At 37.2% G+C, this 23,890-nt stretch overlaps 1 protein-coding gene and 1 long non-coding RNA gene across 3 annotated transcripts in view; one reads left to right on the top strand and one right to left on the bottom strand.

Moving 5' to 3' along the window:
- Positions 1 to 23,890, bottom strand: part of COL28A1 (collagen type XXVIII alpha 1 chain) — a 64,960-nt gene that overhangs the window by 12,755 nt on the left and 28,315 nt on the right. For both annotated transcript variants that reach the window (XM_083826912.1, XM_083826911.1), the window contains 10 exons: positions 22,478 to 22,546; positions 21,274 to 21,345; positions 19,054 to 19,122; positions 18,429 to 18,500; positions 17,704 to 17,772; positions 15,169 to 15,237; positions 11,228 to 11,296; positions 9,084 to 9,152; positions 2,217 to 2,285; positions 422 to 490 (listed from right to left, as the gene is read on the bottom strand). In XM_083826912.1, coding sequence (XP_083683038.1) covers positions 422 to 490; positions 2,217 to 2,285; positions 9,084 to 9,152; positions 11,228 to 11,296; positions 15,169 to 15,237; positions 17,704 to 17,772; positions 18,429 to 18,500; positions 19,054 to 19,122; positions 21,274 to 21,345; positions 22,478 to 22,546 — 696 coding nt within the window. The remainder of the gene's footprint in view (positions 1 to 421; positions 491 to 2,216; positions 2,286 to 9,083; positions 9,153 to 11,227; positions 11,297 to 15,168; positions 15,238 to 17,703; positions 17,773 to 18,428; positions 18,501 to 19,053; positions 19,123 to 21,273; positions 21,346 to 22,477; positions 22,547 to 23,890) is intronic.
- Positions 12,399 to 23,875, top strand: LOC310895479. The gene is made up of 3 exons (XR_014580727.1): positions 12,399 to 13,510; positions 16,794 to 16,894; positions 23,418 to 23,875. It is a non-coding gene; the product is annotated as an uncharacterized lncRNA (long non-coding RNA).

The raw sequence follows: 23,890 nt of genomic DNA, 5'->3' as shown, positions 1-23,890 counted from the left end.
ATATTTCTATATTTATGTGTTGTTTGACTTCTCTTGGCAAAACATGGTAGCTCTCTGTTACTGTCTTTATATAATGGCATCCAGAGCAAGCTCTAGATGTTTTCTTTGGACACTGCTTTAAATCCAAGTAAATCAATAAGATGTGACAGAGATGAGATTTTTTTTTTCCAGATTAAATATATTTGTAGCGACAAGTAAAATAGGAGAGCAATCAATCAGGTACCCAAAATACTGAAAGTCGACAACTAAATTTTGCACAGCTTATGAACAAGAAACTTAAATTCACATTGAATATTTGCAGGAGTTCACTGACTCAGTGGCAAACAGAATTTATGCAGGAAGAAAAACAGACTCCTTGAAACTCCTTGAAGAGACAGTTTTGAGAAGAAATTGGACACATTATCATATTGAACTGGATTACCTTGTCTCCTTGTATGCTCTCACCAGGCAGGCCAGGTGGACCAGGCAAGCCTACCCGTCCCATAATACCCTATGACAGTCAGTGGGAAAAAAAAAAAAAAAAAAGAATTAGGAGATAAACACTATTCCTGGGAACACTAAATAAGTAATCTCAAATTTGCTGCAAGCAAAAGTAAAACCTTTTTAAGGACTCTAGTTCTGATCCTTCTTTGGTTTACATTTTCACACTGTAGGCTTTAGTAATTATCCCTGGCAAATTCCCAGGAAAGTAAAGGAACAATTAAGCTCAAAATAATTAAAGACTAAGATATTCCCATGAAACAGTGTGATACTTTTCACAGGTTTCCGGGGCAGAAACCGACTTTATGCAACAGCTTTGTGCAATTACTCCAAATCACAAAGGCAACCCAACAGTAGATGCACAAAGGGCCAGAGCAGTAAAACCCAGTGCAAGTTAACCTGCCAGGCACGTTAGCTCTTGTGCGCCACGTACACGTATATTCCAAACCACCATGGTGCCACAGTCTCTGGGAGCACCAGGTCAGAAAATCATAAGTGGGAGAGGAGGAAACAAAAGCCAGAGGAGCACCTGCTGCTTTGTGTAGCTACAGTAAAAGACAGGTGAAGCCTTTGTGCGCGTCTGTGTGACAAAAGATTTTGCCACAAACCTTGAGAGAATGTCTTGTGAAAAATACTGTTAATCTGTGTAAATATAAGCAGGGGTTCACCCAAAACATTGTTGTTCTAAAAATCTTATCACAAGAACTAGATGCTGCAAGCAGGCCCTCACCCCTGAAAACAAGGTATTGTTTCCCCACAAATAACTTATTTTTCATTCTTGAAGGCTCTGGGGAAGCAGTATATAGGGTCACGCATTTTGTGGGATTTTGACACTCAGTCCAAACTTACTCTTACCAAACTTTTTAAACTGACTGTGTCTGTATGATTTACCAAGGAAGTGAAATTGCTTTAGCTTTCAGAAAGCAAAGCAAAGTCAGACATATATCCTGCAAAAATATTCACGCTCTACTCCTCACTACATTTCTGTATCAGGTTGGTAATAGCAATGTTTCTCCATTCAGATATCAGTTTGTTTAAACTAGAGACTTCTGCCAGCTTCTGCTACGGAAGTTTAAGTTACAAAGATGTATCTATTATTAACTTAAATTAATGTGGAGAAAAACACACAAATCCAATATATCTCCCCACTGACTTTGTAAAAATAACTGATGGACACATCCATTGTAAAGTAATACAGGCACACTCTGAATTACCTTTTTACCAGGAATTTTTTTTCTTTTTGAATTATCAGTCATTATAGTTGAGGGAGGAAAGAATTGTCCAGATGTTGCATGCTGGCTCCTTACAGAATTAACTTCTTGTTTTTATGTTTCTTTCCTAATGGTTTTACTAATGAGATTAATTGGATTCAATTTCATTGAACAAAACATAGAATTCATATTTGACATATTTTCATCCACAAAAGAATCTTTTGGAAACATAATCGATACAAGCAGAAGAATGTGTCATTTAACTCATTTGTTAGCCTGACAGTTCTGTGTAATTTCCAACTGTAATCTCACAAAATCTGGCTGCGAATGCAATTTTCATCCAGTCAGTATTCCTTCCTAACCCAGGCAGTAGAAGTGCATGCCTGGTGCCCATGTTTTTAAGCCTGATGTCTCCTGCAGTTGCACCAATATAAATCAATAACTGAAGAAGCTATTCGGGTGTCAGAGAGATCAGAGTCTGGCAGTATAAAAGTGCAGAAAGCTTCAAGGCAGTGCCACACCAACCTTGGGACCAACCGTTCCGCTCCCCCGCAGCCCGGGAGGCCCAGGATAGCCTGTCATTCCGCGGTCTCCCTGTAAAGAGTCACGGTATCATCAGTAGTTTTACATTTATTAACTGTTACACCTTTCATCCACTTACAAAGCAGTTTGTCAAACTTCTGAGTTTCAAAAGCAAAATACAAAAATGTTATAAACAGTTGCATTATAGATCAAACAACAAGCAAAAAAGCCCAAAATGTAGGCACCCACTTCATTTAAGTTCTAAGAACACTCTATTCCCCAAGCAAAGATCCACATGATCTAAACCACCAGCAGAGTAACACTCTATCTTATCAGCTACGGAAAGAAAAAAAAAAAAAAAGAAAAAAAATCATTTGAAAATGACAACATTTTTTTCTATCATGTTCTGTAAGTGCTTGCCAGGATGGACAGGATGCCCACTGGGAAGAGGTAGGGGCCAGGGCACCTTATCGGCAGGAGAAGGCACAGAGACATAGAGGAAGTTTTGTTTTTCATAGTCTGTAACTGTACAAGTCAACAGGCACACATGCAGCATATTTTCACTAGAAAATGCTCATCAGTTCAAAAAGAAATGAAAAAAAAAGTAAGTTATAGATGCAGAAAATTCTGAACCAGGTTCAGTAAATGTCCTTAAATCTGTGTATGTGCTGGCAAGTGAAAAAAAAATAAAAAATGTTCTGATAAGCTATTGATCATCCAATATATTAACATCAGAGCCAAAAAGAAGAGATGGTATTTCTTGACAAAGTAGACATTTTCATTGATAAAATCCTTCATTCTACCAGTTTTTGCAGTAGGAAAAGCTCTAGAAATGGATGTGCCTGCAGAGGGAGCATTCTAACCAGAAGAGAGGTGCAAGCATGAATCACGCAGATCTCAGATGAGACTTTGTGGTAGGTGAAAAGAAAGAATATATTGTGCTGATTAAAATGGAAGGAAAGAAAAGTACAGAATCTTTTAATGACTTCTTTTACTTTCAGTGAAGAATTGTGCAGCTTTCACATTATAATGAGTGCTTTTTAGGTGAAATGCCCAAGATTCAGCCTCCAGTGACAGACCACTCCAATCTGTGGTTTTTGTACATGGTTATGAAGCTCCCATGCGAAGTCCTGACTTGTACTGTTTATGTAAATATATCAGAGCCTAAACTGTGCTCAGGTTTGATGGATTTGGAGAGGTGGGAACCCGGAATCCAAAGGCTGGGGCTTAAGTTAAGCTTATAATGCTTTCCTTCTTGATGTAACATTTGGCTTCCAAATTTATTTTCAAATCGTTTTTCTCCCAAAGCAATGGACCCTGGCCAACTTGAGTCAGGACACAGGCATGGTCCAGGGATGCTCTTAGCTTTAAATTGGTGTGTCAAGCTCACAGTCTGTGGGTTAAGGCAACTGTCGGATTCAGTCAGGGGGAATTTCTCCTTCAGATGTGATCAGAGAGGGGAGTTTGTTGGTTGGTTTGGTTTGGTCTGGACTGGTTTGGAAAAGGGACCAAAAGAGACAGCTACTTTTTTCTCAAGTATGAAAGGTGTTCTTACTGTGATGATCTGAGACTTTTATATCAGACCTTCCCTACTAATGCAAACAGCAAGGACACTGGAAATGCCTTGAACTTTTTCTTTTGTTTTGTTTTGAGTTTGTGGCAGATTCTAGCTGTAAACATTTAATTACAATCTTAAGCACTTCAAGATCATAGCACTAAAGCCTGACACATGGTGCTGGGAAATGTCCCTCTGCAGTGAGATGAAGGGTAGGTATTCCTCATCTATTAAAACCTCTCTGGTTTATCAGTTCCTCCTGCAAAGTCTTTTCCTTAGCTTCAGATTGTCATATTACTAGCAAACACTCAGAGTCTAGGTAAATATAGCCGTCTTCTTATTTAGTTCCATCTGTTATTAAGGGAAAAATTATCAGTCTTCAGTGTCCTCATAAACCATGAAACAAACCTAAGCAGATGTTGCACAGAGCAGCCAGAGGTTTCCTTGCCTAAGCCTCTGAAACGTGCCAGAGGTACCAAAGCTAAAAGGTGGTTATTTAGATAAGGCTTTACAGTATGCATTGCTTTTTGGAGATTCTGGGCTGCTGTGGATTGTGAAGCAGCCTGTAATCCACTGTGAAGGGAAGTTCCTCAGCAGGGAAACAATTCCATGTGTTCCGGTATTGAATATACCTGCTACCTGCTCTTGGATCAGCCCTGACCAAAAAGAGCACATGAGGGACTTGAAGTTGTGTCTCTCTTCCTCCCATGGGTAATACATTCTTACACAGGGTCATTGCAGGTGAAGGATTGAATTTTAGCTTCACATGCTTAGTTAATACCAGATGTCTCACTGAAAAGCTCTTTTGTACAGCTTTATAGTAATTCTCAAAGTTTCTGTATTTCTTGGCTTAGGAAAAAGACTTCTATTTTACTTTATGAGTTGTGAAGTGGAGCAGTTCTTTTTTCTAAGATGTGACACTAAGCTGTCCTCCAGGGAATTCATTTCAAGAAGGATTAGTACTGCTCTTTGATGAGCTCTAATTTATTTTCTGCACTGTGCTTGTAGACAAGCTTGTCACCATCTGCAGTGAACTAGAAAAACACCACTGAAACAAGAAAGAAAGAGCTGAATCAAGACAATGAAAGTATGGTACTCCAATGCCTATTCCTTATCACTGGATCAAGAAAACTCATTAAACGAGCTAATGTTCACCTGGAAAATAAATTTTGGCCTCTCAACATATACATCTCATTTACTGTGAGGCATGTATATTTGATATTGAAACACACAGGAGACACTGCAATGCTCTCTTTAGTGAGAACTAGTTGATAGAAGGGTATTTATAAGAAGAACATCTAAGAAAAGAGTAACTGCATCTCCACCTTCCTCATTTCATTTCAAATAGACAGGCCCCAAGCTGCAGAAGTTATTTATATTGCAAATGCATCCAGCCCAAATCTTCATACGCTAGGGGCTATGCTGGTGAGTTTAACAATCTTTCTGTTGTGCAATTATTGAGAATGAACCTTTATTTCTAGTGATGTGCTCTTGCTCTTGAATGTCTGCAACCCACCTCCTAGTTGGCAATAGTGCTTTTAAGTCTTTTTTTAATCCTCTGACATTATGTGCCTCTGTTTTAATGCTAGAGAAAATAGGGTGCTGCCAGGATTGAATGCATCCCACATGTTCCAATTGTGTTTTCATGTGAATTTGACCTCTGATACACAAAATTCCTATCTTGCAGTGTGCACATATGTGAGCCATTTCTGAAAGGGGGGAGAACAGAACTCTGATTCAGCTGAATGGAACATTCTTATGTAATGACAGTCAAAGGAATTTTACATTAACTATTGTGTAAATTTATGAGTCACTTTCATCAAATAAATGTTCTTTTTATATGCTGAGATTGCTGGATTTTTTGTTTGCCTGTTTGTTTATTTAAATGTGGAAAGGATAAGGATAATAAGGAAAGGATAATAGGAGATAGCCAGTGTACTTATATTTTATTAAAATTCAGACAAAAAAAAAAACAAAAAACAAAAAATGGAAGATTATGCATTTTATGAACTAAGTTCTAGGGGAATTTTTGCAATTCAAGCAAATTGTTCTCCCTTGCAGCACCTTTGCTACCAGGAAGCTCTGTAGAGACTAAAGTTTCCAAACTTTGTATAAGCAAACAGGAGTACAAAATTGAAAGGAGGGAGAAAAGCTGTTTGTATTCTTTGTTTCTTTTTTTTTTTTCCAGTGTACACTCCACCACGTTTAGCATGGATGCACAGAACTGCATCACAGGTGTGACTACTTACCTAGATAATGAATGCTTTGGAACAAGTCCCACATTGCAAAAGCAACAGCTGCTCACCACTTAGAGAATCAGTACACATTCTCACCCTACAGCATTAACACGCCAATCTAGTTCAATCACAAAAAAAAAAACTTGCCTATTTTAAAGTTAAAAATACAAATTAATTTTTTGTATCAGGTGTTTTTAACTCTGATTTAAAAAAAAAAAAATCTGACAGAGATTGCTAGATAAGCCAGATTTTTTGGCAATATCACACTGCAACGCAACAAACCTGTGGATCTATGCTGGATTTTTCAAACAAAATTTGATATTAGCATGGTTTGCCCTAATTATGTTCTTTGTGTTACTTGCAAAGACAGTTATTACTACAGTTTTTGTTTTTGTTTTGTTTTTTTTTTTGTAATGCAACTCTTCCTAGAATGAAATGCCACCTCTCCATATCCCACAGATATGGTGCATTCTCAATCTACCCCACGACTGGTTATGAGGAGTAGAGCTCTCTGCTCTATAGGAAGCTTCTAATGGCATGTGTCTTGTCTGTGTGTGTCTTGCCTAAACCAGGCTGACTGTAGGTTCTGAAGCCTTGCCCATTAGGCTGTATAATACCCAACTCCTATCATAAATATCCCATTATCCTATTTCTGGAATAATCAAATACTATTAAACTATAACAGCCTCACTTCTTGGTCACTTCTTTTGCACAAATTTATTATGAATCAATAATGTTCAATTAACAGAACATCGGTCATATTCCTCCACAACAAGAAATTACCAATAAATCTCCTTTGCTAGTACCATTAATATACTTTAGCTCTCAGACCTGCAAGGATGGTAATACCTCTGAGGTTGTTCAAAGGTGGAGAAGAGACCGACAACTAAGGACATGACGTCTTTATAAGAGAATATACACAATTCACTTTGATTGACAATGATTTACATCACTTAGAGCTGAAGGTGAAAACCTAAGTATTGTAATAGCTAATGTATGAGTTATTTATATATATATATATCTTATTATGTCATGACAGTTACAGAGGTTTAAGAATGCCTGTGATAAAAAGACTAGATCACATATCCTCCAGTGCAAAAACTAGATATATTTCCTTTTACTTTACAGCTCTTACCTCCTCCCATCTAAGGCATTTTATGATAATATTTTGTTCTTCTGTCAGTCATGATCTGGTTTGGAACTTTCCTAATAATTATATAGCCAAATAACTGCTTGACCCAGCAATTACGTGGATTCATGACTATAAGAACAAAAGTGACCTGTGACCCGCTTTTTGATCTCTTATATTAGCCAACCACTATGGTTTTCTTAAGTTTATTTCTGTATACTTTGTATATTTCTGATACTTTTCAGAAACACAACCACAACTGTTGAGATAAAAAATTCCTGCTGTGAGAAATTTCACTGCAGTTATTCTAGTGGTTTCCTTTCACTTAAAAACAAACAAACAGAAAAATAAAACAAACAAAAAATAAACAAACAAACAAACCCCATTTATTTGCATTTTGTATTTGTTTAACTCAAGTTTCTTTAAATCAAACTCCTATATTCCCATTGAAATTTTGATGTATATTTCTAGTGTTTGTAATCGTTCAGCCATGATATCATGGTGGGAGATATTCTTATTCGATGACCTGACATGACATTCCAATTCCTTTTTCTGGGGAAATGCTACTCTCCAGTAGGAGGCACGGGTTAATTCCAGATGGAAAGATGCCTCCAGACATTTTGTAGCCAGAGGTTACATTTTTATGTAATATCTGCCTTCGTATTTTTATACAATATCCTAGGCTGTAATGGAATGTTATTCTGTGGTACCAAGAAAAATTTCTTGTAAGATGGCATTATATCAAGTGTAAAATCTTTATTTGAAAAAAAGAAAAAAAAAAAAGAAAAAAAAAAAAAGAAAAAATCCCCTCATAAAATATCTAGTTAGTTTAGCTGTATATATTTTCGGTAAGTCTATACTGAATGACATAACTGAAATTACTTTTAGTTCTTTAGTAGTTCTGTCACGTTCCAGACCACATTATTTCATGTGGAATATCTTGAATTGATAAGTGGCAGAACAGAAGCATAAAGCCAGGTTTTTCAGGTCCCTGTTAGCAGGCTATTGGTCATTCTAAGGATGAATGGCATTCAGTTTTTCCTTTATTGTGGATATATTTTAAAGACATTATTGTTGTTTGCTTTTAATGGGAAATCTCATGTTCTGGGAACTAAAGTTTAAAGTCCCTTCTGTTTGGGAAAAATTTTGTTTGGGCAATATTTATTTTGCTTTCTGTTGCAGCATGTTCCCTGTTTCCTACTTCACACATGTGATAAGGAAATCATTAATAAAACCACTCTGCGGGATATTTTAAAACGATTTCTTATATGATCTTAGTCATAAGTCTGTTTTTTTTTCCAAGTTTTTTATAACATGGTAGTTACAATTTGACTTTTTAAATTCAATTTTACCCTGCTTAGAACTTTTTAACATTTAGTTATTTTGTGTTTTATGGAAAAAGCAAAACAAGAACAACAAAAAAAAGGCAGTATTTCAGTGATGTATTTCTAATCTCTGTATCTTTTTTTTTTTTTTTTTTTGCCATCAAGTTATTCATTTATAATGTGCCATCATGATATTCATTTTAGACTAAGATTCAGTCTTCTCTTGGGAGTCAATTTCTAGTAACTTCAAAAATATTTAATTGTTTCCAGTAACCACTATTTCCGCTTACTCATTGGGGGCCTTTGCCCTTTTCATTGCCATAGAAGAAAGGAGATGTGTTATTATTAGTCAATACTGTACTTGCATTGGATTCTAACTTCTACATGGAAACGCCAGTACCTAGAAACATCCTGGGTCTCTGGTTGTATGAAAGATCTGCAGAGATAAAGCAAGAACTGGTATGTATCTAACATGGCAGAGAAGCCTATTGCAAGCTTTTCTTCCGACTGAAATACAAAGTGGGAGATGAGATTGCAGCATTTTGTCATCCTAATTTGATGTACTTTTGGGAGACATATTTGTCTACCCTGTCTACTAGTCAGATGAACGTACTGCCATTGTACCTTTGGTCCAGGATCTCCCACACCTTTTGGGCCTGCTGGTCCTGGAGGGCCTGCTGGTCCCGGAGGTCCCTGGTATAGCAGAGGAATAAAGCATGTCAGTAGCAGTCCTAACGAAGTGGTACTTACGTTCTTCCATATAGAAAAGAATTTCAGCAGTAGTTATTAACATCTCTGTATCTGCTCTATTTTGTCGAGTGCATAATATTTCCAATGTGTACTGAGCAACAGCCATAGTCAGTCCCAGGTGGAAACCTAAAAAGACTACCAGAGTGGAGGAAAAAAAGTCCTGCTCTTGACTTAAGAATATCAGAGCTGTTCTCAGCTCAGAGAAACCAGTCAGAAAGCAGATGTTGCTCCATGATTCATACACCGCAGACATTACACATCTGGTATACCAGAGCTGATCCATTAAACCTGGGGGTCGGGCAGAACTAACATATTTTGATTTATTTGTGTTGACAGCCTGTTGCTGAACTTCCCATTCAATCCCTCACAGCCCAGCCCCTTCAGCTGCCCTTCATACTGCTGGAGGCATCCCTACCCTCCCTTTCAGCATTCAGAGGGCAGATCTCTGCTTAACTACATAAATCTTGTTCATGTCCACAAGTGATTTATAGAGTGGGATTTTCCAGACCATGGGGCATGCAAAGGTGGAAACCTATAATAAACATATTGTAATAAACATCAGGAATACTACTGCATACTGAATACTGCATACAATACTGAAGCTTTTTTCTTTTTTTTCTTTTTTTTTAATTATTTGGTCAGTAATAGCAGTGCAGCATGCACACATACACCTAAGTTTGCCATCCTGTGACTGGTGACTGGGCAAACTGCAAGCAGCCTTTGGGTAGCTTTATTAATCAATGGTTACCAAACCAGGCTGATCTTGAATTCTTCAATTATTTAGGAATGAAAAGTTTTCAGTCTCTCACTGATCTCTTTGATTCTGTATCTACTGACATTTTTTTTTCTCATCTAGCTTAGACAGAAATCTTGTGAGGCTTAAAACTTAGTTGCTATGATGCATTTTAAGGCCAAATACATCTTTTTTCAATCGTCTATTTGCATCACTGCCTTCTTTATGATCACCTTTGCATTTGCTTTTTGGTTTTATTTGGGATAATGATAGGGTTTTTCATTAGTTTGTATGTACCCTGTTCAATGGATCAATGATCTGGGTCCATAACCGGCACTCTTTGACCTTCCAAGGAGCCTCGAGCTGGTCTGGTGTCACCAAGTGCTGTGAAATATGTCAGGTACATAGCATTTATCCAGGAATTTTGAGTGAGTGCCCTTTGAACTAATTCTGAACCCCAAAAGGAAAGGAGGGCTGGGATCTCTTCCCAGGATCAGTTCGAATGACAGGAAATTGGAGCTGAGCCATGACCTATTTGGAAGCAATCAGGTCCCACCTCAGCATATTTGGGAGAGCTTTTGTGGTTGTAGTGTGGAAAAAGGCTGGATTACAGACCTGTGGTGATAGAAGGATGGTAACAGTATTCACACCTTCTAGTGAAAGGGTGGTCAAACACGTCTGTGTGGCTTTGGATGACTGAGATTTAGGATGATAGGCCCTTGTAATGGATGTGCCAAGTGGAACACTCAGGTGTTAACCCCTTCAGGAGGTAACTATCAGGAAAGCAAGGGGGGGGTGGTCTTCAGAAAAATATAACTTGACTCTCCTTGATATGAGAAGCAGCTGAAAAAACAAGGCAGTGAAGGCTCCAAGATTTGGCCAAGAAGATGTTACTAGAGATCCTGAACAAAAAAAGGAAGGCAGGAATGCAGGAAGGCAGGAAGGAGAAAAGGGAAGAATTCAAAGCAGTAATTTCATTAAACATGTATGAGCAGCCATGAAGGTTTTGATGGAATTACATGGCATCCCTTTCATGTTGATGAAAAGTAGTTCAGTTTATGTCCAGTTCTGATTGTCTGTAGGGCTGGTACTGTACCTAGGACAGGAGAGGGCTTCAAAATATATGTGAGATACTTAAATAAGCTAAAGAACGAAAGAAAAACGTAATTACACTTAGTTAGTTAGATACACAGAGAGCATACACAGTAGTAGTAGTAGAAGCAGAACACAAAGTACAGAATCTAATTACAAACAACAAAAAGTAGAGAATTAAAATTATACTTACAGCTTCACCTTTATGGCCATCACCTTTTGGTCCACGGGGTCCAGGTAGTCCAGGCAAGCCCTGGTTACCCTAAGTACAAAAGTAATAAATCAGGCATTGTGTCAGTATCTGGATCTTCATGACGTAACATTAACAAATATGTGAGGAAACTGTTTAATATCCTTTTGGAAATACAGAATAGCAGTTGCCAGCTTTTCCAATTTATTTGCAAAGCTCAGAAATTTTTGTGGTTTTTTTTTGTTGTGGTTTCAGTTGATCAAATTAAGATTTTAGAAGAATAGGAGGTCTCATTATGAAACCATCAGCATCTAGATTTGTAGTTGCAAAGAGAAATCTTCAGAATGTTACCTTTATCTCCAGCCAATAATAAAAAAATAAATCAAAAAGTTAAACCTTTGTGACTTTGAGGGTAACAGTCCTGGGTTTTGAACAATGAAGTCAAGAATACTGAAACACAGTATGCTAGCCTTAAGTTATATTATGTAGCACATTCTGTGTTTCAGGGAAATCACATTGGTTCTCTTACGCAGTAAAGCAAAACTGCAGTCTACAAGGAAAATAATTTAAAGAAAGAAATATAATCGATAATATGAAATATATTTTTTTCATAGCTTAGCCTAAAATGCCATGTATTAGGAGACAATTACTCCTTGTGTTCACTCTTCCACTGACTCCCACTAAAAATTTTATCCATTTGCAAAACTTCAGTGCTTCCTTTCACCACCAGAGGAGAAACAAATAGCAGTCTTCTCCTCTTCCTTCATTTCAGAGATCATTTTCCTGATATTTAATGAGTAAGTTAACCAAGCTTGCACTAGACTCTTCCTTGCAGAACCAAGAAAGAAAACTTATTACTTTAAGGTATCCCTCGAGGTATGTTGACAGTCTATAGTATTTATGTTCCTATGTGACAGCAGTGCCAGTTGGAAATCCTTACTGATACTCGTCAGACACACATCCAACCCATACCCAAGCACAGTATGCATATGTCCATACAGGGAGCCGTGCGCATCCTTCGCCCAGTCCCAGAGAACCAAGAAAGGTAAATGGACTATGGGAAGGGAAGGGAAGGGAAGGGAAGGGAAGGGAAGGGAAGGGAAGGGAAGGGAAGGGAAGGGAAGGGAAGGGAAGGGAAGGGAAGGGAAGGGAAGGGAAGGGAAGGGAAGGGAAGGGAAGGGAAGGGAAGGGAAGGGAAGGGAAGGGAAGGGAAGGGAAGGGAAGGGAAGGGAATTACAAGTGACTGAACAATGCTATTTCATCAGTGTATTTCATCAGCATATTGTGCCTGGAAATTTCTGCAGCACATAATACTTCAAGAAATCACAAATGGATTCCTGACAAGCAGCTCGGATCTCAGGGACTTTTCTGTATGAGTCTCTCTTATTGTACAGTCCAAAGGGATAATTTCACTGGAAGATTTTAAAGGCAAACACTTGAATCTTACCACCAATTTAAAATTGCAAGAGCCCTGGGAGATGTTTCTTTATGCTTCCTAGTTTCCAAATCATAAAATTCTGACTCGGTTCTGAGAGAATTTAACCAATGAGAGTGCTTTTAGCCCATAAATAGCTTTATAATGGAAAAGCAATTTACCTCTTCCTCATTCTTAATATTCATAGTTCTTACATTATGGATAAAATAAAAAATGTTTTAAAAATGTTTCGTGACATTTTTAAACAACAATGGAAATCATGGATCATGAGTTCATCTTTATTTTTACTTCCAATTCTAGTGCAGTAAAAAAATGCCAAACAGATGTTTTCATTTAATCTTACCAGACCACTGTAAATACCAAATACATGTTAACACATTATTTTCTTTCAGAACTGGGATTTTGTCAAGTAGCTGGTTTCGCCATTAGTAGCATAGCTATAAATCTGCTTAAGTCTGTACTGGGTCGGGCTGGGATGTTAACTTTCCCTGCAGCAGCCCACACAGTGCTGTGCTCTGCACTCGTAGCTAAAACAGCCATGGTATCACACCAGTGTTGTGTCTGCTGCTGAGCAGTGCTGGCACAGCATCAGGACTCTCCCTAATTCCCCTAGGGGTGGGCAAAGATGCGAGAAAAGAAACATCACCAGGGCAGCTGACCTAAACCAACCAAAGGGATATTCCATACCATATGATGTCACACTCAGCAATAAAAGGTGGAAAAAGGAGGAAGAGGGGAGGGGTGGGCTCTCGTTGTGAAAACGTCTGTCCTCCTCCCGAACACCAGCTACGTGCGTTGAGGCCCTGCTTCAAGGACGTGGTCAAGCATCGCTCACTTGTGGGAAGTAGAGAGTAATTTCTTTCCTCTGCACTTCCACATAGCCTTTACTTGTTTTGTTTAGTTTTCCCTTTCCCCCTCCCTTTTCCCCTTTCCTTTTTTTTTCCCCTTTAGTTAAATTGTTAATTGTTTAGTTAAATTGTTTAGTTAAATTGTTTAATTAATAATAATCTTTCCTTAATAATTACTTTTTTTCCTTTAATTAAATCATCCTTATCTCAACCCGTGAGTTGTTCTTTCCTTTACTTCTTCCCCTCCTCATCTAAGGAGGGGGAGTGAGAGAGCGGTTGTGGTGTTCAGCTGCCTAGCACGGTAAAACCACTACAAAGTCATAAATCTGCTGGAAGAGACAGTTCTCTAGTCCAGATTATTTAGTTGTTTTTGTTCTTTTTGTTTTTGTTTTAATAGCTGCATCCAAAATGCAGTAGAGATGGCCAGGGAGCACTTCCATGATTACTGCTTCCCACAGTTTTGTGGGATCTGGATAACATAATCCCAGTGACTCACTGCAAGTCAGTGCACTGACAACAAGGCAGGTGCCATTGTTGTCGCTGATGACATACTACATTAATTCATCTAAATTGTTTTCCTTTCCAGGGCAGGTTTTAAAGCCATTTCCAGAAGCAGTAATGTAGAAGCAGTTGCTTCTTCACTCTTAAAAACAAACAAACAAACAAACAAAAACCAGAATATAAACATACATTTTGTGCCCATGGCTTTCACTTTCTGTAAACATTACCATGTGTAAAAAAGAGGAAAACCTTTCAAAAAGTTTGTAGATGAGATTCTGCCTATGCAGCAGGAAGAACAGGACAATGTCATTGTTCAGGAAAAAAAAAGTTATGGCATGATTAAAACCTAAATGATTAAGTACTTGACTGGAGAATTAAGTCATGTTTATCACTTCTTTCTACGGAAAAACAGAGTGAATTAGCATTCCAGATTACAGACAAAGTAAATCATTTTAGTGTTGTTGAAAATTCAAAAATACAGGCTACTGCATGCATTGCTGGATCAATACTGAATAGATAAATGTGCTATCCACCACCCTCCAGTAAGGGGGTGCCAGTTAACCATTAAAGGCTTGCACAGTGAGCATAGCAAACCTGCAATGGACTATTGTACCCCTTTGTCAGTGTTGAAGTTAAAAATGTAAAGGATTTAACCAAGTAAAACCCATTCCGTAACCTATACACAAGCAAGTGTAAAGAGATCTATTTTTAAAATCCATTATTTTGTGTTTTACATATGTTTTTGAATGTGCAGGGTTGGTAATTCTGAAACACCACTGTTAAAACAGCTAATACCTGTCAACTCATACTCAAAAAAGTGTATATTGCTCATACAGAGGCATCAAAGAACATGAGATAATGAAAGGTGGAGATGAATTTCAAGAGCTATCTTCCTAATGAAGGCTTCATGAGGGAAATTTGCAGAATGAGATACACTGTACTATTTAATATATTTTGAGTTTAATTTATATATTTTGAGTTTTTTCTTTGAAAAGAGTATAAGCTTATTTTAAAGCATAGACTTAAGTTGATAGAAAAGTTGAAGAATTAGCTGGTTACTTTCCTGAGAAAGTTGTTCAGGCAGTTTGTACATTTTCACAAGAGCTTTGCATTATGTCTCACATTTCTTCACTTTCCAACTTTTGTCTCAAAATTCCTACCATTGGTCCCATTATTGAATTTCCAGGAAGCCCGTCATCTCCTGGTGGCCCCTTGGGTCCGGGATCTCCCTATCCAAAAAGAAACAAAACCAAAGACATTTTTGTTATTTTCAGTTTAATATCAGTTTAATATAATACTTTGTTATTTTCAGTTTAATATTCCATTCCTTCTGACAGTGACATGACTGTTGCTGAACTAGGTAATATGAAATCAGTATTTCTAGATGAAGTTTTTAATATCACAAGCCAGCACAGACTGGTGTAAGGCTGGTGTAACCTTGTTTCTGCCAGAGGACAGCAAAGAAATTCAAAGTGCTGGCAGACAGGGTATGTTCAGAAAGGTTACAGATGCAATGCAAGCTCCACAGACTTTTATGAAGAACCAGGAAGCAACTTGCATTTTTCTTCAAATATTCCCGGAATAACTGTTGGCAATCTTAGCTCTGCCAGTGACTTTCCTAGAAAGCAATGAGGCTCAGATTTCACTTTTCTTATGTTAACCCTTGGGCTCCTGATGTTTAATCTAAGGCAACAGATATTTCACTTTACATTAAGGATCATAAAAAGAAAATGCTGGTTTTCAGTGAAACCTTTTTTTTTTTTTTTTTTTTTAACAGTAGTGTGAAAGTCAGAATTTCAGGACTTTCACTAGGGAATGAAGATGAAAGGTTCTATCAAAACCACGGAGCAGCTGTAACCATGAGAGAGGAATATGAGAAAAAGCAGCTATCTAATGTTACTGTCTCTGTATTGGTAACAGCATAATGGTTGTCAAGGGAAATGAAACTCAAATCCCCAAACGTGGGTGTAGCTTAAAATAAACAAATTTCCAATAAACACAACCATGTCCAAGGGTTAGACATCTAGTGATCACCCACTACTACAGCAAACACTTAGAGATGTAATAAATAGACCTCAGACCATGACAACTCCCAGCATTGAAAAACATGCAGTTTTCCTGCACAATAAATTTATAATGCCTTGTGTTCTTTGAATATGCTGGTAGTGAAGGAAATACTACTAATCATTGTACTTTCCACAATGCAGAGAGAATATGTACCTGTGTAGCTTTTTATATTTTTGAGCAACTGGCATAAACATAGGTGATATTTATTGAAATAAAGGCATTACTATGGAACTAAATAGGCAATTTTTCTAAAAATGAACTTATATTTTATAATTACCCAAACTACTTGTTTTGATGCATTAGTCACTGCATACAAAAGGTCTGACATAAAATTTAGTGAAGAGCCTGAAAACACTTTTACAGACTCCAGAGGACTTTGGATCATGGCTGGTCTGCTAAGAAAGTGGTATGAACTGTACTGAACTGAATAAAAGCAGAGTGAAAAAGACAATGAAGTCTACAAAGTTATTATTATTCAGCAAGAATGTCATCAAAAGGCTGACTTACATGTCTTCTCAAAAATGCCACATTAACCAGGAAAATAGCACCATGTCAAGAAGGCAGACTGGAGTTCTGAAACCTGCCTTCATGCAAGTCATGTGTTACAGCATGACACTTTTATTTTCCTGACATAACGTTTGGCACACGATTATGATTTTAAACCTATATAAGAGATATGTGCAACTCGCACTCCTTTCTTTCTTCTCTGTGGTTGCAGGTGTAACCTGAGCTTCTTCCATTCTCTCTTTCCTTCATCCTCCATACACAAACAAGTCCAAAGCAAATCCTAGCCCCCTGGGCTGTCCTGGTGCCAGGCTGGTAAGTACATTGTGTATACAATACCTACATGTGCATATGTGTAGGTGCACATATATTTTTAGAGAAGAGGAAAATTGGGGATAAAGTGACTCCAGAGTGGATGGATATCCAGTAGTGATTATTACACCAAAACTGAAGAGCATCAATTAATGCTGAAGTTAACTGGGATATTATAAAAACAGCATTGATTTTATCCATAAAATAAAAATGTGGGTGATAATGAATATTCAAATGGTTTCAATGCTAAATCTGCATATTTCACTCAGAAGGACAAGTCCCATCCATTTCAGGTACATTTCTGCCATAGATAAAATGAGATGAATGTAGCTTTAGCTATCTGTCATATGATATTTCATTTTAAATAGAAAATACAGGCCAGTTATTCACTTGGAAGTGACATACAAACAATCACCTCCAAAAAAATTTTCTACTTCAGCATATAACTCCCTGGAAGTGTACATAGACACATTTCTGCAGGGGCTTACAGCTGCTTTCAGGAAATCTTTAGTCTTTACATGAAAAAAGAAAAAAGCAAGCAAGCATAAGTAAATGTAAAATAAGATGAATTCAAAGTGATTAATTTCAAAGGAGGACACCCACTAAGCCCAGCACCATGTTAAATGGCCTCCAAACACTCTTCTTTAATTTTTGGTATTTTTCAGTACTCCTTACCTCTAAAATTCACTCAGATTTGCTACTACCAAAATAAATTTTCACTCATTTAGTTTACTTTCTTTCAACTTTGACAGAAATGCACACTAAAAAATTTCTAATCTCTGGTCTCCAGTAAACACATACTAGATAATCACCTTTGGTCCAGGTGGCCCCTGAATAGATGATCCAGCAACTCCAGGTGGCCCTCTCTCTCCTGGTTCACCCTGTTACAAAACAGTATCACCTACATTTAAACAGTTTCATTTTCTGCACAAGTAGATAAAAGCTTTTTTAACACTTCACATTATAAAAATATCTGTAAAGTTTTAGGTAAAAAATGGACAATATTTGGGATAAAACACTCAATTTTGTGCTCTTGTGGTTCAAGTTTCAAGCTTTAAATAACTATTGGTTGAACTGTATATCTATTTGTTTTAAACTGTAATTATTTGTGTGTGTGTGTGTCTGGCTTACAAAGCCAATGGAATAACCAGAATGTTTGTATTTTTTACAATTTACTGTCCATTAAGAGTGATACTTATAACACACAAAATACTACAATAGAAAGTTAAAATTTCCAAGTCAAAATTTGCAAAATGTTTATCCTTAGAATCATTTGGACAATTTTAATTTACCTTCTCAGTGCTTGAGCATAACTATAAGGTCTATAATTATATGTTTACCTGTTATTTTTCTCCTTAGGACTCTTATTTCATTCAGGACAAACAGGACAAATGATGGAATTACTTCTGCTTTTCCTATTTTTATTTTTGTGTTGTCTCAAAGCATCAGACATTTGAGAAATTTGTACATTAAATATATCCCATAGATTCTTGTACAATGTACAAAGTGAAGGGTTACCCTGAAAGAACAAGCTTACTTTTGGTCCGGCTGGGCCTTGTACTCCTTTATAACCAATCAGTCCTTGGGATCCTTTTTCTCCTGGGTCACCCTGATGGAAACAAAGCTTTTGTTTAAATCACAGCAAAGGTTCATTCACAACTCCATGATGCCCACAATTAGAAAGGTATTTAGATGCTTAGCTCCAAGTGAAATCCCAGTCAGTTTTAGAATCTCCCCAAAAGTCCCAAATTTAACTAGGTACGAGATTAAAGCATTTGCTTGTCTATTAATACATCTTTCCAGGCTTTCAGTTTCATATTTAGAAATCTAATTAGTCACCCAATTCTCCTTAGTTCCTCCTCTTGCCCTATCAGCATACTGAAACAATTTGCTTCCACCTAACTGTAATGAAAATTCTGTGCCAAACTTTTAGAAAACCTCTACTGTCTCATTAACTTTAGTGTCTATGTTCAGAGTCTGATTTTCCTGCACTTGTTCAGGCTAGGAATCATATAGCTCTTTAAGTCCTTTTAAATCATCAGTTAAAAGGTAGTTGCTACTTAAGATATAATGAAAGAAAAAATATGTAAGAATCTGAACTATTACAAAAGAAGTCCTTCTAAACTTTATAGTACTTCTCAAGTGTGCGTGCTAAGCCATACCTTTTGGCCTACATCTCCTTTGCCAGGGGGTCCTTCCGGGCCTCTTGGACCTTGATCTCCCTTTTCCCCCTAACAGAGATTAGATGGTTAATTTTTACTTTATTCATTTTATTGATTCAATCAATGATTGGACTTACAAAGTCTGCATAAGTACTTTCCCCAAAAATGTCAGTTAAAAATCTGGTCAAAGAAGAAAATATTCTATATTCTTACCTCCCACCCCCAAACCTCCTGCAATCACATTCCCTTTGTAGGTAGAATTTCATGTGTATACTCATATGTGGGAGAAAAATGTATGCAAAGTTATTAGAAAAAGTCTTTGCTGACCAATTCTGAGACAACCAACTTTTAAGAAGCAGTAATTTTCTGCATCTCTATAGCCGAAGGCTAACCCAGGATTCAAATATTAGCCAGAAACACTCCTTCAAATAATTCACAAATAATCCACATATTACATCATGCTAAGGAAAAATATCTACCAAATATTTATGAATAATATTGGTAAGATTAGGGTTTCAGAAAACCTGCAGGTAATTCAGGAAATGAAAAGTAGATTAAAATGTTTAAACTTCCATCTCTGATACAAGCTGTTGATGGATGTGGTATTATAGAGCCTGCTGTTGCTCAGCATACCGGTGGCTCCCGTTTCTGTGAGACAGCTCCCACCCACAGAAAACTGCCATAACATCTCTGTGCCCACTATTCACTGCAGACATCCAAATGTTCTTTGCATTGTCCTGAATACACAAGGTAGCTGCTCAATGCTAACATTTTCACTTATAATTAATTATGACAGCAATAGTACCAAGATGATCATGAGAATGGCAATACGTTAAAGAAAAAAGAAACCACAGCATTCCCAAATAAAGAATCTAACTGTAACTTTAGCTCAACATCTACTCTGCATTCTGATGTATCTTCCTGATACAATGAGAGTTTCATTTCTAAGCACTTTAATAGTAGGTGATTTCGTTTTTTTAATTAAATAAAAACAGAAATGTTTCGTATTTATCCATAGTGGGAAGCTTACGGCCTCAGACTGTTGCTTGTCAAACTGCTATATGCACTGCCCTTGCAGCTGAAAAAAATGTGAAGTTGCATCCTTAATAGATGTTTATTAAAGATATTCAGATACTTCATGATTAAAGACAGTCAAAAAGTGTTGATTTGCATGCACCGAATTGTATTCAGTTCATCATTTCAACATGTTGAATAGGTGTCACCCTAATTTAAGAGCTGCACAATCAGCCAAAGCACTGAGTTTTGCTCACTCAGCAGCTCATTTTCTTTGGATAAAGTAGAATTAAAAGAGAAAACAACTTTTTACTCAGAAAGCAACTTTTTACTAGGGCAAATAATGACAGGACAAGGCAGGAATGGTTTTAAACTAAAATAAATGAGCTTTAGATTGGTTGTTAGGGAGAAATTCTTCACTCAGAGTGTGGTGTGGCACTGGCACAGGTTTCCAAGAGAAGCTGTGGATGCCCCATCCATGGAGGTGTTCAAGACCAGGCTGGATGAGGCCCTGGGCAACCTGATCCAGTGGCTGGCATCCCTGCCCATGCCAGGGCAGTGAGAACTAGATGATCTTTAAAGTCCCTTCCAACCCAAGCCATTCTATGATTCTATGAAAAGTCTCCATTTAACTTGCTTGAAATTGGGCACTTAGCTTTCCTGCCCTCTAAACGTCTTTCTACCATTTTGAATTTATTATTCCTTTTTTTTTTTTTTTTTTTTTTTTTCAGTAAGGCTGAGTTTCTCTTAAAATCTCAGAATTTCCCTTGGAAAAAAGGAGCCCTGGTTTCGTATAGTTTCTGCACCGGGCTGGAAGACTTCAGCCACAGCTCACAACGCTGGTAGACTGAGGGTTACCCTAGGTTGCATCAACTGGAGCCAGACTTCTAGGTGTCAGGAAAAATCTAAGCAGGCTGTAAGACACAAGATATCTGTTCTCTAAGAAAATCATGAAAATTAATGAAAATCAGCAGCCCACAAAAGGCAGGACAGGTAAAACATCTGCAGATTCAGATGGCAGCCACTGTTAATAAAATTTGTTGGAAACTTCTCAGCTAGCACACTCACTTTTCCCTAGCAGAACTATTGCCCCATGCCCTCCCCCAGGATGAACTGCTTGACATTACATACCTGTAAACTGATAAAGATTGAATTTGGTCTTATTTCTTCTACAGCCTTTACATGCAGGAAAATATATTTCCTTACCTTTTTCCCTGCCTTTCCAGGGTCTCCCTGCATCCCTCTCTCTCCTGGGACTCCTGATGGACCTATATCTCCCTTGAAGAAGAATAAATAATTGTATCTGCACCATCAACATTTTTTTTAATCATTATTCTGTAAAATGTTTCTAACAGTGTGTTGGAATATTAATTCATTACATACAATATTTTTGTTCAAGTAAAGGTTGTTATCCCCAGTTAAATAGTCTATAGAACCAGTAAAATGAGAACTTTAAATTTCTCTTAAAGCCTTCCACCTAATCCTTAAATCTTCATTTTGTATTAAATAAACTTGCATTTTTCAGCAAGTAAAAACTTGAATTTAAACTATTTGTTATTGTGTGCACAATGATAATATGATAAGAATGCAATTTACTTGCTAAGTCAGGCATTTGTGACTGAAGAACGGGTCAGCTGGACTGGCTTGTCCAACCTAATCATTTCTCTTGTGAACTACATTACAGTCTTTGGTTTATCTGACTTAATGATATTGCATTGCATGAAGTGGATGATACTCATAAATTGGCCTGTACCCGAAATGAAGGTGTTGGTTAGAAACTGCCTTGCTTGTTGTATAAACTGGTCTAGGCGTTACTTTTAAGAGAGACCTTGCCACAAATTGTTGAAAATATCCATATGAACTAGTCCTGCAACATGCTTCTTCCATGATCCTTGGAAAAATCACTGAAATCAAAATATCCATGTCATTTTAGCCAATTTTTGGGGAAGCCCTACTTGAAATGGCAAGGATCTGTTATACATGTTTCAAACTGGCAACTGAAGTCAAAGCTGTAAATGTTTACCACCTCTTCTAACGCATAGGCAGTATGAGCACTGCTGTCACACAAACTTTTTTTTCTTGTCTTTTTTAATCACTGCAGAGGAACAGAGATAGTAGAAGCCTTTCTAGAAGGCTGTAGAGATATCTCATTAGCTTAGAAAAACTGTGGACAAATTCTTTCAGTTATGGATGCAGTAATGACTTTAGGAGAGAGGGTGGGAGCCTTAGCACAGCATTCTGAGTTTAAAGGGTTAAAGTGCGACATTAAGGGAACATCTATCATTGAAATTCCTTATTATTTTGATTGTAGTCAGTTTATACCAAAAAAATGTCTACTTCATTTATCATTTATCAGCAACACAGGAAAGAATCAGAAGACACTTTAAGAAGCAGTTAAAAACAGGCTCACTTTAAGTCCTCGTAATCCAGTTGCTGGGAGTCCTGGTTCTCCTTTTTGTCCACGTTCACCTTGTTGACCCTAGTAACAAAAAGACTTCTGTTTGACACAGGAATATAATTTAGCTGCATTCATTACTTGTATTATCTCACCAACTGTTTTACACATAGAGGTGGTCAAATTTTAAACCAAGTGATTTTTGACTGGAATATTCCATTCTGTCAAAATCCCAGTAACTTGTAGGAGTGCACCTATTTTATTTATTTATAGAAAGCCTAAGTGAATCATGCCATCTTTCTTCTTGTTGTTTTAATCCATTTAAGTACCTTTTATTTTCTATTTCCTACTGATATATCAAAGACTCTGCTGTCACTGTAAGAAAGATGAGTCCAAATAAAGAAAAATCAGAACCTCAGTTTAAAAGAAAGTTTTGCCCTTGCAATTCTTCCTTCCAGTAGTTCAAAAACTATTTCTAAAGAAATCGGAATTAAATTTTTCAGTTATGCTTTTTAAAATATTTTTTTCGCAGTAGAGAAAATGTCTTGAAACATAACATATTGCAGAACTACATCATTTTCCCCTGCATTAATATTAAACACTGTTGCTGTAACTGCTACTTACAAGCCAAAGTAACATCTAGATGAAAATGACTGTATTTCTCCCTGCTTTTGATGCAGTGACTACAGTGATTCTTCCGCCAATCAAGGTGATTACTAAGCACACAACTGCTTTATAGTTTATTGTTTTTTTCCACTTGTTCTCCTGAATATTTTGTCAAATTCCCTTTTTTCCTCTCATAGAGTTCTCACCTGACACCATATTGCTGGAGGCTTGGAGTTTGGCAGCAGTAATTTTTTACCTTACTTTCCCGTTCTCTTCCTCCTTTCCTTCTTGCTATGGTGCAGTGCCACCTACTAAATAAACTCTAAATAAGTTCTTTTTTCTCTCCTAGTGTTTCTGACTTTGGTTTCATCTCTCTCTCATGGTCACCATGGAAGGCTGATGGACAAACAAGCATAACAAAAAAGAATTGGCCTGATGAGATCAGACGTAAGTCTCCAGACCATCGCTGCTTTACAGCTAAGTTGCTTAGTAAAATGCTAAGCACAATGTGTATAAGACAGCAAATTGATTAGATATAAACATGTCTGAAAGTCACTTTGTTTAAAAAGTTGTGTTCATTTGGAAGCCAAAATCCATATTGAAAAAGGTGTGGATGTCAGCTGAAGTCTTATGCTCTGTTTGGGGAACACCTTAATAAATGGGTGTTTTTTCCTCGAAGCTTCAAAAGTAAATGTTATCTCCAATGAACAAGCTCGCTGGTGAACATTTTCATCTCATCAAAACACACTCTTGAAAAGCCTAGAAAAGGATACATTTCTTGTTGCTTCTTCCTAGTGATTTTTTTTTAAATATCTTAACCAT

This window comes from Anser anser (genome assembly GCF_964211835.1).
Source record: "Anser anser genome assembly, chromosome: 2".
NCBI lineage: Eukaryota > Metazoa > Chordata > Aves > Anseriformes > Anatidae > Anser > Anser anser.
This window is presented reverse-complemented; position numbering and strand designations above follow the sequence as displayed.